General features: G+C 59.9%; 1 protein-coding gene across 1 annotated transcript; it reads left to right on the top strand.

The window, feature by feature from the left end:
* Positions 1-2,127: 2,127 nt before the first annotated feature.
* MRGPRF (MAS related GPR family member F) lies at positions 2,128-11,709 on the top strand. Its single transcript, NM_001035470.2, is given in 4 exon segments — positions 2,128-2,301; positions 5,284-5,396; positions 9,925-10,300; positions 10,303-11,709. Coding segments are annotated over 3 exon segments (1,029 nt in total). The 5' UTR covers positions 2,128-2,301; positions 5,284-5,348; the 3' UTR covers positions 10,908-11,709.
* The last annotated feature ends 4,382 nt before the right edge of the window (positions 11,710-16,091 follow it).

Here is a 16,091-nt window from a genome sequence, read left to right as displayed (position 1 = left end):
TCTGACTCTGGTCTGCCTCCCAGCTTGACGGAAGCTCCCTGCAGCTCATCAGCTCACAGCAGTGCCTGGTGCCCGGCCAGCGCGCTGATGGGTGTGCGGGCCTGCCTGGGGTCTCTGCACCTTCCCGGTGGGCCCAGAGGGGCTGACCCCCTCATCCAGGGAGCACCTGTCAGTGAGGGACCACAGGAGGGCCCAGCAGAGGAGGTCTGCCTGCACCCTTGTAGGGGCTAGGGCAGGCGTTAAACCTGAGGCCCACGGCACAGGACCACTAAAATGAAGTCCTGTTCTCCTGGGAGGGGCAGAGAACACTGGATAGCAGGGTGGTGGCTTGTTGGGAGTGTGAGGACGGAAGAGGAGGGTTGGAAGCGTCGGGATCGTGTCTCAGTCCCCACGTGCCCAGCACTGGGCCAGTCATCTCCAAGTCGCCCTAAGCCTCGCTGAAGGGGGAGGGGGATGAATGACACATGTTTCTGGGGTCACGGGCACCCTGATTCCCTCCTCATTGCAACTCCAGGAGTCATTATTTTTCCCAGGAGGCCCAGGGTCACCCAAGACTGGAGGCAGCCCGGGGAGCCCCACATGTGGCCGGGGTTCCCTCCAGGCCCCTGGGGAGCCCAGCCTCCAGGCCGGAGGGCGGTGAGGGGCAGTGGGACGCAGCACACCCAGGCAAAGGGTGGCTTTCCCATTTACAAGCGCCTCTGCTTACTTTTGAGAGAAACAGATTTCCATACCAAATAAGGTGGTGGACTTCAGAGCTGCTGCCCACTTCACACAATTCCTTTTAAGAGTCCAAACTCAATTACACTTGGAACTTGCCCGGGTTGGCCCCCCACCCCACCCCCTGGCCTCCGCGTGTAAACAAGCGGCCCAGCTGGGCCCCAGCTGGCCAGCTTGGGAGAGGAGGGGAGGGTCCCCAGCCTCTCCTCCCACTCCTCCTCGGGCGTGGCCGTGAACTGCAGCATCCTCGACTCCTCCCCCCCAACCCCTCCCTAAAAGCAGAACCCCCCCGCCCCCGCCCCTGGGAGGCCAGCCCGGCCCAGTAGGGAACAATCCGAGCCCCCTCGGAAGTTCACACGGGGCAGGAACATCGTGCTCCTCTGGGCGCGGGGCTGCTGCAGGCCCAGGCCAGGTGCAGGCGAGCTTCGTGTCTGGGTTCTCTTTCCGAGGCCCGCCGAGGCAGCCCCCAGCCTGGGCACCGTGTGTTCCGCAGAGGCTGTGCTCAGAATTCCCCCGGGCTCCCCGGGGCCATGAGAAAGTCGGTCCAGGGCAGCGGAGCCTTCCCTGGTGGCTGCCTGGGAAAGCCGCTCCTCACCCTCCCACTCCTCAAGGCCACCCCGCTCTGGCCCCTGCGCCGCCGCCCCCCACCCCCAGGCTTTGGCTCAGTGCCCCAGGACCCCGCGAGGGGCTCGCCCGGGTCGGGGGAGGCTGACTCATCCTCCCGCCGAGCGGCGCACGCACCAGTCACCTCAGCCCCGCCAATTTCCCCGCTGGGTTCGGGCCCCAAGCAAGCGCTGTGATTTTCCACTTGCGCCATCTGATTGCTATTAGGGCTGGGAAAAGGGAATTCCTGGCTCCAGAAGCCCTCAGGGGGGCCCTGGGCAGATTCCGAGGTGGAAGCGGGTGTGGGGTACCACCTGGGTGGCACTGCTGTGCAGCCACCCGGTCGGCCTCTCCGAAGTCCCTGAGCTGCCCCACCCTGGAGCCCTCGCCCTGCTGCCTCCTTGGCTGCTCCGTTATCAGTCCCTGGGTACAGGTGGGGACTCACTCCACCCCCTGCACCCCCACCCTGAGACCTGCACGCCCAGAGATGCCCAGGGAGGGGCCAAGGGAAGGCACCGGGCAAGCGGAGAGCCTGGTGCTCTCTCTCCGCGTGCAGCGGGCAGCCCCTCGGAGCTGCAGATTCACAGCTGGACTCGGGCCGCAGTGCTCGGGCCAACGTGAAGTCACCAGGCAGGGAGCTGAGTTCCCAGTGGGGCTCGGGGGAGTTGGGGGCGGGGGGGTCCGGAGCGGGGCATTCCTTCCCAAAGCCTCATCCCAGCTCGGCCCCTCCCTCTCCTCCCCGTCCCCGCCCCCTCCTGCCGGGCCTGGAATTGGGTTTGGGGCGGGTTACACTTCCAAAGCCATCTCCTCCAGCAGGCAGGCAGGCGAGGCTCTCCTGCAGTCCGAGCTCGCCTTTCCTGAGCCTCCGGGCAGTGCCCCGGGCTGGCCTGCCCGCCCGGGTGGTCCAGGACCAGAGGTGGACATCGCGGGAGGAGCCCTCTGCCAAAGGGAGGCCTCCGAGGATCAGACCCACAGCTGCAGGTAGTGCCACATGCCCGGGGCCCAGGGAGGGCATCTCGGGAGCCAGGGCTGCAGGGTGAAGGCCTGGGCAGGGAAAGGGAGAGAGGTGGGCACCTTCAAGGCTGGCAGACCCTGGAAATCACATGGCCCAAAGCAGGAGCACCCCGCCCCAGACCCCCAGAGCAGTGCTGTCAGCATCTGAGGCTGCAGGAGTTCCGAGGACACGGGGCCACTTGAGAGTCCCCTTCTTGTGCAGCAGGCCCTGGCACTCCGACCCCCAAGCCATCTGTCCTCTGCTTCCAGCTCCTGCTCTGTCCTCCGGAGGTGGGGACTCCCCCCTGACCCCCCGCCCCGTCCCCTACTCTCGCCAGCCTCCAGCCATCCAAGTGAGTTTTCTGGAAGGGCAGGAAGGGAAACACCCAGCAGGCAGCATCCCACTGCTGTCACGCAGGCAGACTGCGCTTCCAGCAGCTCGGGGCCAGCCCTGGGGTGGACAGCGAGGAATAAGCCGCGGAGAAGGAGGCTATTCAGCCACGGAGGCTGGGCGGCTGCGTCCCACCTTCTCCCAGGCGGGTGGTGCCTAGTGGGGTGTTGGCGTTGGGCGAAGCTGTCTGTTCCTGAAGCATTCCGAAAGGTCTCCCCTGTGTCCAGGGGCAGGGACAGCCGCAAGCCCACCCCACAGCCAGCTCTGTCAGACCCAGCCCAGGCGGCAGCCCCCCTAGACAAGGAGACAAGGAGCTGGGAAGACGGAGGGCAGAACTGGAGGCTGCTGGCTCCCGCCAAGCCAGGCCTCCTGGAGCAAAGCCCTGCCTAGCCGGCGGGCCAGGCTCAGAGGGGATGGAAGTGAGAGATGCGGGGCTTCCTGAGGCCAGGGGAGGCAGACAGGTAGCCGGAGGCCACCTGGGCTCCTGCTTTGAAGGGAAGGTCAGCAGTGAGCTGCACTGGCAGATTTTCTTTTGTCTGTGTTAGCCCAAGCTAGCCCTGTCATAGGCTGAATCCCAGCATGAGGAGCACACGCGCTCACACGCATCCCTCATACATGTCACACACATGTCCTTCCACGGCCCACGTGGAGTTCAACTTGGCTCTCAGGTCCCTCCATAAGGGTGCAATAGCTTTTCAGCTGGCCCATGGCAGGGCGACAAGGGCTCAGACACACACAGCGACAGTCATCCCTGGAGTCAACACTCCGTGCCCAGCCCCATCACAGGCAGGTCCCAGCCAGCAATCCTGGGGGGGGTTGGGGGGGGGGGCATCTGTGTGCTGGAGTGGGGTGGGGGGCGTCTAGCCTGGCCGGAGGGGAACAGGGGAGACCCTCCAAGTCAGGACATCGAGCCTGGGGCCCAGGCCTCGGGGTGGTGTGGGTCTGGAAGGATGAGCAGAAGAGTAGGGACAGAGGAGCTAGAAGAGGGTGGAAGGGCGATTACTCCGCGGGAAGACCGGCTGAGGCCGGCACTTTGAGGGCTGCAGGCACCCGGAGAGTTTCAACAAGTCCCAGCGTGTGAAGGAGGTTGAGATCTGTCCGTGGCAACGGGGACAGGGGTCCAACGAGAGTCAAGACCGCCACGGGGGCGGGGGTAGGGGGCACAGTTATACGCACGCCTGCGACCCCTCCCCTGCCCTGCTCCTTCGCCATCTGCAGACCCACACTGGTCAGGCCTCACGAGCTGGCTCACGCAAAAGGGCTCCCACCCCGCGCGCAGCCATCGGCTGCAAGCCCCGCTGTCCGCGCCGGCCCCGCCCGCGGCCCCGGGGGTGGCCCCTCCAGGCGACCCCGCGCCCGGGTCTCCGGGAGGCCGGTGGTTAAAGAGGGCGGGCGGCTCGCGAGAACGGCCGCTCCGCGCAGCCAATGACCAGAGCCCGCCCGGGCCCGCCCTCCCGGCCCGAGGCGGAGGGGCGCGTGATGGCCTCGACTGGTGGTGGCGGCCTGGGTTGGAATTCCGGGAGAGTCAGGAGGAGGAGGGGCCCAGCGCCCCGCCGCCCGGCTGGGCCCCCCCGCAAGGCCCCTCCTCCACTCACTGCCTCAGTTTCCCGCCTGCACGGTGGGAGGGATGGGTGCTTGCCAAGTTGAGGCTGAGCTCAAGTTGGGGACCGTGGTCAATTCGAGTGAACTCGTGGCAAGTCCACCAATGAGCTCTGCCCGGCCAGGATGGACAAGTCTCAGGCCACCCCTCGCTTCTCCCAGCCGCCCCCTCCCCAACCCGACCTGAAGTCCAGGCCGAGTCCAGCTGCTCCTCCTCCAACCTGGAGCTAGGGCCACCCTAACGACTTCAGGGCTGGCCCCTCCAGCCTCCCGCCTCTTCAGCCCATCTAGGCTCTGCAGACACAAATCTGAAAAGCCGTAGTGTCCTCCCCACCACCCTCCCAGGGAGGTGACCTCACCTCCCTGCCCTCATCACAGGGGGAGTGACTACACCTGCTTCCTCGCTGGTACCCAGGACCAGACAGGAGGACAGGTGTCCGCAAGCAGGCTCTCACTGACCCAGGGTTGATGGTGGGTGATGACAGCAATGCTGATGGTGACTGGGCTGCCTTCTCCTCCTCCAGGAAGTCTTCCTGGCTAGAAATGATCTTTTCTCTCCCACGTTCCCTGCTGGGACTAACTGCCCGGAACCCCTGTCCCACCCCTGGCTGGACACAAAGGTGGTGCCCAAGAAGTGTGTGCAGGTGAACAATCATATCCCCAGGTACCGTCTGGCTCCAGAAATGTCAGACAGAGCTGGGAAGGAGAAGGACTTCTTCCCCAGGAGGTGCCACTAGGGTATCAGCAGGGGGGTGAATGAGGACCCCTCCCCCCGGGGAAGGAGGGGGCGGTGCACACGATGCCACCTGCTCTGGACTCAGCAGGAAGCCCCGTGCCTCCCACAAGGCCCTGCCTCTGGGGAACCAGGGGATGGTTCATGAACCTGCCCTCCAAGGGGACAGCCCTGCGGGCCTGGGGAGGGGTCTACCTGGGCGTGGAGGACACTGACCCCCTGATGCGACCCTTTCTGCCGTGCCCAGTGGGTTGTGCAGGCCGGTGAGCTGTGAGCGGAGCCCTGAGGAACGTGGACTGGCCGGGCCTGGAGATGGCTGGAAACTGCTCCTGGGAGGCCCACCCCACCAACTGGAACAAGGCAAGTCCCTCCATCAGCTCCGTACAGAGGGGGCTCCTCCACCGGGGTGTGCGGGATGGATGTGATGGGAGGGGCACGCTGCCCCAGTATGTCCTGCTTACACACACTCTGCCACGCAGAACCCATCCTCTAGCTCGGGACAGACAGGGCCCCTCTGGGCTGTGTGGCCTGGCACTGCTTACCAGGTTCTTGGATCCCCAGTGCCTTCATCACTGGACACCCTCAAATCCTGTCCTGTGTTACCAGCCTCCAGAGGTCTTGTTCTCTCTTCCCTGTGGAGATGGGGCGGTCAGCTATTTCCCACAGCTAGGCCCTGCCAGGAGGCCCTACAAGGCTGGCTCCAAAGGGGCTCCGATGTCACATGCTCCGGGGGGGCTCTGGCCCACCCTGCCAGTGTCACCCAGGGTCCAGTCGCCACGGCTTACCTTCCGCATGCAGGCACCATCCTGCAGCTGAGACTCTGACAGTCCATCAGGCTGACCCATCCCTTCTGCCCTTGCTCCTCCGGTCCCTACTTCTCTGAGGCCCTTGGAAACTCTGGAGTTCTTTCTGAATCCTGGACAAGACCCTCTCAAGTTGGAAGGACCTCTTGAGTTTAGCGGGTACAACATTTGAGGAAACCAAGACTCACACCAGTGTAGTGACTCAGTGGGGGTGAGTCCAGAGGACCGGCAGAGCCCGGACTCCTGCCCAGGACCTGAGCCCTAGCCCCAGGCACCTCCCCACCATGCCTGCAGCCCCCTCCTGCCTCCGATGGTGACCGCTGTGGGGTGGCCGCCATGGGAAGCAGAGATGGGACCAGCTCCGGAGTCTCCAGAAACCCCCAGAGAAGAGGCAGAGCCCAGGGAGGGGACCAGGCTCCAGGCAGGCATTTTACAAGGTGGTATGTGGCCGGGATGGCAGCTCACGCCCAGTGACTCACTGGCCCTCCCGCTCTGACTCTGCAGAGAGGATTGCAGATTTTTTCCAGCCTGCGAGAGGCTCTGAGTGATCTGGTTTGTCAGCTGCAGGCCCTGCTGCCCGGGTCGCTTGGGTGCAGAGCTGGTCCTTCACAGACTCCTTTAGTCAGCGGTCTTGTAGATTATGCCTCTCCTCCCCAGCTAAGAGGAGGTTCTTCAGAACCACCAACAGGAAAGGCTGAGATAAGAGCAAGCTAAGGCGTTTGCCTTTCGGAGAAGTAGTACTGGAGTACCACTCCAGTACTCTTGCCTGGAAAATCCCATGGATGGAGAAACCCAGTGGGCTGCAGTCCATGGGGTCGCTAAGAGTCGAACACAACCGAACGACTTCACTTTCACTTTTCACTTTCATGCATTGGAGAAGGAAATGGCAACCCACTCCAGTATTCTTGCCTGGAGAATCCCAGGGATGGCAGAACCTGGTGGGCTGCTGTCTGTGGGGTCACACAGAGTGGACATGACTAAAGCAACTTAGCAGTAGCAGCAGCAGCAAGGCGTTTGATGGGCTTCCTGAATCTGCCGGCCAATACAAGAGATGCAGGTTCTATCCCTGGGCCGGGAAGATCCCTTGGAGGAGGAAATGGCAACCCACTCCAGTATTCTTGCCTGGAAAATCTCATAGACAGAGGAGACATGGCGGGCTGCAGTCCATGGGGTCGCAAAGAGTCAGGCACGACTGAGCACACACACTCACAGCACGAGGGGTTTGAGAGCTGACAGACAGACAGGTGTGGAGTCATCAGTAAATGTATTTAGAGAATGTTGAGTAGTGGCTAGGACCCCCATACCCTGAGCTCATGGGGTCAACCCAGAGTTTACCAGCACCCTCCAGTCCCTGCTTGCAGATGCCCCTTGACCGGAGCCGGGCCAAAAGTGCTCTCCCTTTGTTATGGGGCGTCAGGCCCAGAAAGCCATCTTTCAGGACCCAGCTTTCTGCCAGAGCTGGGAGGCCATCTGGAAAGCAGCAGAGTGGGCTTGATCTGACAACCTTATGGCTTTTTGTTTGTTTGTTTGTTTTGCTTTTGTTTTGGAGGGAGAGTCATGAGCAGTAGGAACTGATACCCAGGAGGTGTTTAGAGGGAGGTGAGGTTCAGGCTCTGTGGGAAAGAGTGCTGGGATGGATTAGTGATGTCTGCCAGCGTATGGCAAGGGGAGTGATGGTGTTCTGGGCAGCCTCGGCCACTTGGGATGAGAGGTCAAAATAGATAGCCTGAGAACAGAATCCAGCATTTAGATGCATTGTGCTTGGCCCACAGAGTGTTTTTTCTTTTAGATGTGAACGCTTAAACATTGGGATAAAGAACATTTAAAGATCTAGGCTTCCTAGATGGCTCAGTGGTGAAGAATCCACCTGCCAGTGCAGGAGACGCAACAGATGCAGCTTGGATCCCTGGGTCAGGAAGATCCCCTGGAGAAGGAAGTGGCACCCCACTCCAGTATTCTTGCCTGGAGAATCCCATGGACAGAGGAGCCTGGCAGGCTGCAGTCCATGGGGTTACAAAGAGTCGAACATGACTGAGCGCACACACACGGAATTTACAGTCTCGAGTTCTGACTTCTCTGGGGAGTGGGGGGAGAGATGATCCGTCACTCAGTCTGCCAGTGCCCCCTAGAGCCCCCCAGCTGGAGCAGGGCGGCTGCCTACTTGCTCAGGACAGGTGCCCTCTGCTCTGCCATTGCCCCCCCACTCGCCGGTTTCTTGCACCTGACCCACCTTCATGCATTTCTACGCCAGCCCAGACCCTGCAGCCAAGACTGACATTTAGCCAGATGGACTCACACAGCCAGACCAAGTGTCAAACCACCGAAGCGCTCCCCCACAGCTCTATAAATAGCCACTGCCTCCAGCGTCTCCTCCTCGAGGGACCCCCTGGCCAGACCCAGTTTCCTCATGATCCAGAAAACCAAAGGGTCACCCAGACCCAGCAGGGGACCACCCTGATTCCCTAGGTCTCTCTGATCCCACTGTGGGTCAAGGGTCACTTTTGGTAACTTGCAAGTGATTTTGCTCTTTTGAATAAATGTTTTCATGTTTTAGTAGAAAAATTGCAAGTTTTGTAAATTCGCATAAACCTTTATCGACTCTGTTAGCCTGTTGTCACTTGTGCTTTCTATCTAGTATCTTTTTTTAAAACCTTTCATTTTGTGTCGGGGAATAGCCACAAACTAACGTGACAGTTTCAGGTGAACAGCGGAAAGGACTCAGCCATACGTATACATACGCACATACAAGTATCCGTTCTCCCCCGAGCTCCCCTCTCACCCAGGCTGCCGCATAACACTGAGCAGAGTCCATGTGCTATATTGTCGGTTATACATTTTAAATACAGCAGTGTGTACATGTCCATGCCAAACTCCCTAACTATCCCTTCTCTCCCAGCAACCATTAGTTCATTCTTGAAGTCTGTGAGTCTCTTTCTGTTTTATAAGTGCATTGAAGATACTTTCTTTCCCAAAGCTATTTGAAAGTACATTACAGGGACTTCCCTGGTGATCCAGTGGCTAAGACTCCAAGCTCTCAATGCAGGGCACCCAGGTTCGATCCCTGGTCAGGGGACTAGATCCCACATGCCGCAATTAAGAGATCGTATGTCACAGTTAAAGACGCTGTATGCCACAAGAGTGGCGATCCTATGCACCGCAACTAAGACTCAGCACAGCCGAATACATATTTTAAAAGTTTTTAAAAAGAAAGTAAATTACAGACTCCAATGCCCTTTGCCCCCAAACAGCCTATGTCTTCTTAAGATCAAGGACCCTCCCATGCAGCAACAGTGCATTTTCTGTACAGCGTTTTCAGTGCATTACTGTTCAGAAAGTGCAGCATGGGTCCAATACCATTATCTGGAGACATGGTTCATATTCACACTTCCCAGTCATTCCCGTAATCGCCTCCACAACGGTGGCTAGACCCACAGTACAATCCAGGCTCACACCCTGCAATGACTGGTCACGCCGCTTCAGTTTCCTTCAGTGTAGAAAGGCTCCTCGGTTTTCTTGCATAATATGGACATTTTCTGGGCAGTGGGATGTCAGGTCCCTTGATGAGGGACTGATCATTTTCACTGTTTTCACCATCACTCCAGTAGGCTGCCCCCTCCAGACTCAGGGGCACAGAGTGCTAGAATCAGGGGTGTCTTCTGCTCCAGTTGGAGCCAATTAGTTGCTCCAAAGCCAAGTCTGTCATCAGGAGCAACACACCTGGAAGCAGATGTGGTTTGCGGTGGAGCCTAGCATACCTAGATGCTGGCGCGGGTTTGGGGGTGGAGCCTGCATGCGCGCATGCTCAATCGCTCACTCGTGTCTGACTTTTTGCTACCCCATCAACTGTAGCCCCCCAGGCTCCTCTGTCCGTGGGATTTCCCAGGCAAGAATCCTGGAGTGGGTTGCCATTTCCTTCTCTAGGGAACCTTCCCCACCCAGAGATCACACCTGGGTCTCCTGCATTGAAGGCAGATTCTGAGCCAGCAGGAAGCCCCGGGGGCGGAGCCTAGCACACCTGGACGCAGGTGCGGGGTGGGGGTGGGACCAGCCAGCATCACTGCGTCTCCCCCTCCACACCTGCACAGATGTGTCCCGGCGTGAGCGAGGCCCCCGAGCTCTACAGCCGTGGCTTCCTGACCATCGAGCAGATCACCATGCTGCCGCCGCCGGCCATCATGAACTACATCTTCCTGCTCCTCTGTCTGTGCGGCCTGGTGGGCAACGGGCTGGTCCTCTGGTTTTTCGGCTTCTCCATCAAGAGGAGCCCCTTCTCTGTCTACTTCCTGCACCTGGCCAGCGCGGACGTCGGCTACCTCTTTAGTAAGGCTGTGTTCTCCATTCTGAACACGGGGGGCTTCCTGGGCCCCTTTGCCGACTACGTCCGCGCCGTGTCCCGGATCGCGGGGCTCTGCATGGTCCTCACCGGCGTCAGCCTCCTGCCAGCCATCAGCTCGGAGCGCTGCTCTCGGTCGTCTTTCCCACCTGGTATTGGCGCCGTCGGCCCAAGCGCCTGTCGGCCGTGGTGTGCTCGCTGCTCTGGGCCCTGTCGCTGCTGGTCACCTGTGTCCACAACTACTTCTGCGTGTTCCTGGGCCGCCAGGCGTCCGGGGCGGGCTGCACGCACATGGACGCCTTCCTGGGCATCCTGCTCTTCCTGGTCTTCTGCCCGCTCATGGTGCTGCCCTGCCTGGCGCTCATCCTGCACGTGGAGTGCCGGGCCCGGCGGCGCCAGCGCTCGGCCAAGCTCAACCACGTCATCCTGGCCGTGGTCTCGGTGTTCCTCGTGTCCTCCATCTACCTGGGCATCGACTGGTTCCTCTTCTGGGTCTTCCGGATCCCGGCGCCCTTCCCGGAGTACGTCACCGACCTGTGCCTCTGCATCAACAGCTGCGCCAAGCCCGTGGTCTACTTCCTGGCCGGCAGGGACAAGTCGCAGCGCCTGTGGGAGCCCCTCAGGGTGGTCTTCCAGCGGGCCCTGCGAGACGGGGCTGAGCCGGGGGAGGCAGGAGGCGGCACACCCAACACGGTCACCCTGGAGATGCAATGTCCCTCAGGGAACGCCTCCTGAGAGGCCGGGCACCTGCAGGCGAGGCGGGGCCCACGTGACCTCCAGAGACCCTTGACAGAGGGACATGAGCTGGCAGCAGCCCTGGGGCCCAAGCGCAGGGAGAGAAAGCTGCTCCCGCCTGCGAGCCGCCTTCTCCCAGGGCATAAGCGCCCCTGGGGAGGGGGGCAGCAAGACAGACAGCCCCCCGTGACCCTGCCAGGCTCCCCCGGCCACCCGCTCCTTCCCTGAGCTGTGGTACAGAAGTCGCCCCAAGGCCATGGGCCGGGTGTGGGGCTCCTCCTGGCCCCAGGGTGGTCAGGAAGGGAGAGGAGGGCATCACTCAGCCCTGTCCACCTCCTGCCCTGAGAGGCAGCCCTCCCCGAGAATGATTCGGCCAGCACCATCGCCTGTCGGGCCAGCAACTTCCTCCTGCCGCGAGGACACCCTGGCTCCGTTCTGTCCTCTTAAGGTGATCTTGTGAGCTGCGGGGGAGAGCTGCCCCTTAACCACCTCAGGGGCCCGTCTTTCTGCAGACAACGTTCCCGCCTCTGGGGAGCCCTTGGGTGGCCCAAATGACGGGGCTTCTGTCCTGTCGAGTGGCTGGACACAGAAAGGAGCTTCGGCCAGCTTGGGTGACTCACTCTCTTTTCTGACTCCGTGCCGGCTGGTGCGTCTGAGCCACCGTCTGCCTGGCCCGCGGGGCAGTGGGCGCTGGCTCTCCCTGGCCTCCCCAGCCTACCTGCAACCACGGTGGCCCAGCTTGGTCAACGGAGGTTTTATGAAAGACAGTAAATGTGTATCAATAAACGTTTTCTATCTTGCACTGAGGAAGACTTCCTGCCCTCTGTCCTGTCTGTGGGCTTGTGCCCACACTGAGGACCCCACGGGCATCCGAGGCCCAGGTGGGCTGCCCTTCCGTGCTCCCTTCCCCATACAGCCTGCTCCGTACCCCAGGTCTCGTGCCCCGGCTCCTGGTGGGCCTGTCTACACCTCCAGTTGCTCCCTCTCTGGAGATGCTGTCCACTTCTCTGCTAGAGGGAGGGTGATCCCCACGCTACCCTCTGTTGGCTAAGCCCGGTGCCCTTTCCATCCACCCAAGGCCCCCCTGTTCCCTCTGGAAACTTAGCTTCCATCACACCTCCTGAGTTCCAGGCTCTGTGCCGGCTGATACAGCCCAGGCCGGGAAGAACACATTATGTCCACACCGAGCCCCCCACCCCCCATCCCAGGGGCCGCGGCATCTTCTGCTGTATGCCCCTCCCGCCTTCCAGAACTGTCTGTCCTGAGGTCTCTGGAGCCGGCCTGGTGTCCCTGTGCCTTGCACCTCCCGACTTCCCAGCCAGAGCCTAGAGCCCCTCCCAGGAGACAGCCTCCACCCGGGCCGGCCGGCCAGCTCCCTGACCGTCCCTCGCCCCGACGGGCTGTGGGAGACAACCATTTTGGATCCAACCTGGGACCCCCGCCCCTTTGTGGGAAGATCTGGGGAAACCGCTCACCACACAGGCCCCAGGAAGAGACCAAGGGCAGAGGCATCGGGGACCCTTGGAGCAGAGCGCCCCTCTTCTGTGGAGACGGGTGGGGGTGGGCAGGGCGGCCAATTGAGGGAACTGCCCTTCAAGGGAGCAGTTCCACCTGGTGGCTGGCATTCTGCCAGCAGACCCTGGACGCCCTCTGCCTCGCCCTGGCGATGCCGGAGCCCAGGCCACAACACCCCCTCAGGCCGGCTGACCCCCAAGTACGTGGCCCCAAGGACTGGCCCCCTCAGGCCTCCACTCCTGAGCTCCCTGTTCTCACAGCCCCGGCCGCCTCTCCAGCAAGGCCCCTGCTGTGTGGCCCAGAGGCCAAGGTTCCAGGACCTCTGGTGTTGGGGCCAGTGCCCACATCCCCTGTTCCAGCCCCTGGGGTGCAACCCCCCAAGCCCCCCTCCACACACCAGACGGAACCCCAGCACTGCTAACATTTCTGAGGCCCCAGAGTAACCAGGTGGGGTCCTGACAACACGCATGGGGGGACCGGGGCTGGGACTTGGACCCGTCACTTGGAAAGCTCAGGCCTCCACGCGGCAGGAAGGCCTCCAGGCCTGCAGGTGCCCGAGGACACCAACCAGGGCTGGCTCCTCAGGGCACAGTGCATCCCTGGACTTCACCTCTTCTCAGGAGCCCCCCCACCCCAGCCCTCCAGCCCTGAGGCCCCCGTAGGAAGCTGTCCCCAACCCACCCAGGAGCTCAACCAGGGCCTCCCTGCCGGCTGCCTGGGCTCAGAACCCAGGCCTGGTTGGTGGGTGGGCGACCTTGGCCCACAGCACGGGCTGGAGGTCAGGGCAGGGCTGCAGCTGTGTATCTGAACACACAAGTGCCCTTAGCGGGTGCTGAGCCGAAAAGGGGGGAGGGTGCGAATTCCAGGACTGAGGCCTCTCCCAGCCCTTGGCTCCTTCTCCCTACAATCTTGCCAGGCCTCTCTGCCCTCCTGCTGCCCCAGCCCCCTGCCACCCCACCCCAGGAAGCTTTCGTGCATAACCTGCCCACACCCCGACCACCTCGCTTCTGTGCTGATGGGTCTGTGCTAATGCTGGGTAAAGACACAGACACCTGCTAGCAGATGCCTCAGCCCCGGACCATGCTCCTCCTCCCTCCTTTGGTGTTTAATTATTAAAAGGGGCCTCCAGAGTCCACTGCAGCCGTGGGGTGATATCCTCACCCCCCGAAACAGCCCAGCCCAGCCCCCATCAGTGCCCCCCAGAGCCTCCTTCTTTCTGGGTGTCCCATAAAGGCAGGAAGGCGAGGGTCCGCCGAGCATCACAGATTTCCACTCTGAAACTGCCTGGGGCAAGAGGTCTGGCGGGTCTCCCCTGACAACTGCTGTCAACAGAATCATAGAATTGGGGAGTGCAGTCTCCATACCCACTAGGCAGCTTCTAGGTGGCTGGACAAAGAAAGAACCCTTGTCTCTCTGCATCCCCCCAAGGCCCCCACCCCGTAGGATAAGTGCGGGGGAGGGAGAGGGAGGGGTGGCCTCGGGCAGGACAGACCTCTCCACTTTTTCTTACTTCCTGTCGCCACTGTCTCTACATGAGCAGGGGGCCACCTCCCATGAACCATGGGACCTCGATGGGCAGTGCCCTGGTTTTCCCGCATTACTGACAGACTTCAGAGGGGAGGGGAGCGGCCACTGAAGGAGGGACATTCATGGGAACAGCCAATCCCAGCCCTGCTGGTCGGGGAGATGACTATTGTTTATTTCTTTATAGTTTTAATTGGAGGATGATTGCTTCACAGTGATGTACTAGTTTCTGCTGTACATCAGTGTGAATCAACCATAAGTACAGATATATCCCCTCCCTCTCGAGGCTCCTTCCCACCCCTCATCCTATCCCATCATTTATTGAGGACCTACTGTGTGCATCTGGCCCTGGACTGAGCTCCATGAATCAGTCGCCTTTAATCTTCAGGACAGGACTCTGCAGTATAGACTATTCGCGGCCGTTGTAGATGCCGGGGCTCAGAAATAGTGTTGCCTGTTGAAGATCAGTCCTGCCAGATGGTCAGCCCTCTCTGGAGCCCCAGTCACCGTCTGACACAGTGGTTTTCTTGTTTCCCTGGAAGCTTAGACCTCCGAACCTCTGTGTTTTCCATCGGCCAAGCACTGGGAGTTGAGGTTCAGGGGTGATGGCCAGACATAGCAAGCCCATCACAACCCAACAACACCCTTGACCAGCCTTGTTTTATTCCACGGTCACTAGTAACCAAAGGCGGGGACAGCTCAGTTTCAGGCTGTGGATGTCCGGAATGAAGTGGGGGATGCGAAGGCATGTGTGTTCAGCAGACGGTGCAGTGAACAGCCTGGACGCTGACATCTCTGTCTCATCTTCCATCCTAAGAAGAGGAAATGGAATGCTTCTCTAGCATCCGCCCAGCTTTCCCGTATCTCCTGCCAGTGTGGTTTTGAGATAAACTGGGGTTTGTATTTTATGCCAGAATTTTCTGAAGCCCAAGAGCGTTTCTGCAAAACTTGGTTCAAAAGCCTCAGCCAAGAGGATTCCTCTGTGCTGAGAACCAAGAGCTCCCTTTAGAAGGCAAGATGGAGTGATGAGTCCATTCATGATCCAGCCTCTCAATGTGCGGGGAGAAGCCCCGGCCCAAGAAAGCCTGTCCTCAAGCGGGTTGGCTACAAGGTCAGGGAGCTCTGCAAACCTATTGCAGAATCTTCCAGAAGCAAGACAGTCGAGAACATGAGTACAAGAATATCACATTCTCAGCCAGTTGGGGCTGGAGAGTAGCCAGTTGGGGTTTGGAGAAAACAACAGGACACAGTTCATAAAATTAAAACTCACGGAAACTCCGCTTCAGTGAGTCAGATGCCAGCACCAAGTTTCCTGGCAACTCAGGAGAAGGCTTCCCTACGCAGGCAGATTTTTTTTTAAATCTTTGTAATTATTTAATGGCAGTCTAATGGATGCATTAATACAATAAGTCGCATCCATTTAATGTAGAGTTCAGTAATCTTTGACACGTGTGTGTATGCTCACGTCATCACCAAATCAATACACAGAATGTTTCCATCCCCCCAAAAAAACATTTCCATCAGCAGCCCCTCAAATTTTCCTAGGGCACCCAGCCCATCATCCCCGGCCTCTGCCCCAACCCTGAGGCAACCACTCATCTCTGCCTTATGCAACTGTAGATTCTAGATTACAATCTGTTTCATAAGCAGAATTTTTTATCAGCCAGAACTTTCGGTGACAAGTAACAGGAACACCAGCTTCCTAGGCAGCTCAGTGGTCAAGAATTCACCTGTCAATGGAGGAGATGCCGGAGATGCGGGTTCGATTCCTGGATGGGAAAAATCCCCTGGAGAAGAAAATAGCAACCTGCTCCAGTATTCTTGCCTGGGAAATCCCATGGACAGAGGAGCCTGGCAGGCGACAGTCCATGAGGTCACAAAGAGTCGGACACGACTTGGCAGCTGAGCATGCACGCAACAGAAACCCCCCAGTTTAATCAGCTGAGGGGGAGGGGTGGATGGTGGAGGTGGGGCACATGCTAGTGTTTAAAGGAACTCCCTGACTCACATACCAGCAAAGGCCCACAGGTGATTTTCAATTCAGACATAGCTGCATCCGGGCCTCAAATGATGTTCCTGAGGTCACTTGTCTTTTCCTCTGCTTCTCGCCTTTGCTTTGGTCTGTATGGCCTTTGTTCTCAATGA

Source organism: Bos taurus, chromosome 29 (genome assembly GCF_002263795.3).
Source record: "Bos taurus isolate L1 Dominette 01449 registration number 42190680 breed Hereford chromosome 29, ARS-UCD2.0, whole genome shotgun sequence".
Lineage (NCBI taxonomy): Eukaryota > Metazoa > Chordata > Mammalia > Artiodactyla > Bovidae > Bos > Bos taurus.
The sequence above is the reverse complement of the archived record's forward strand: the minus strand, read 5'-3'. Positions and strand labels throughout refer to the sequence as shown.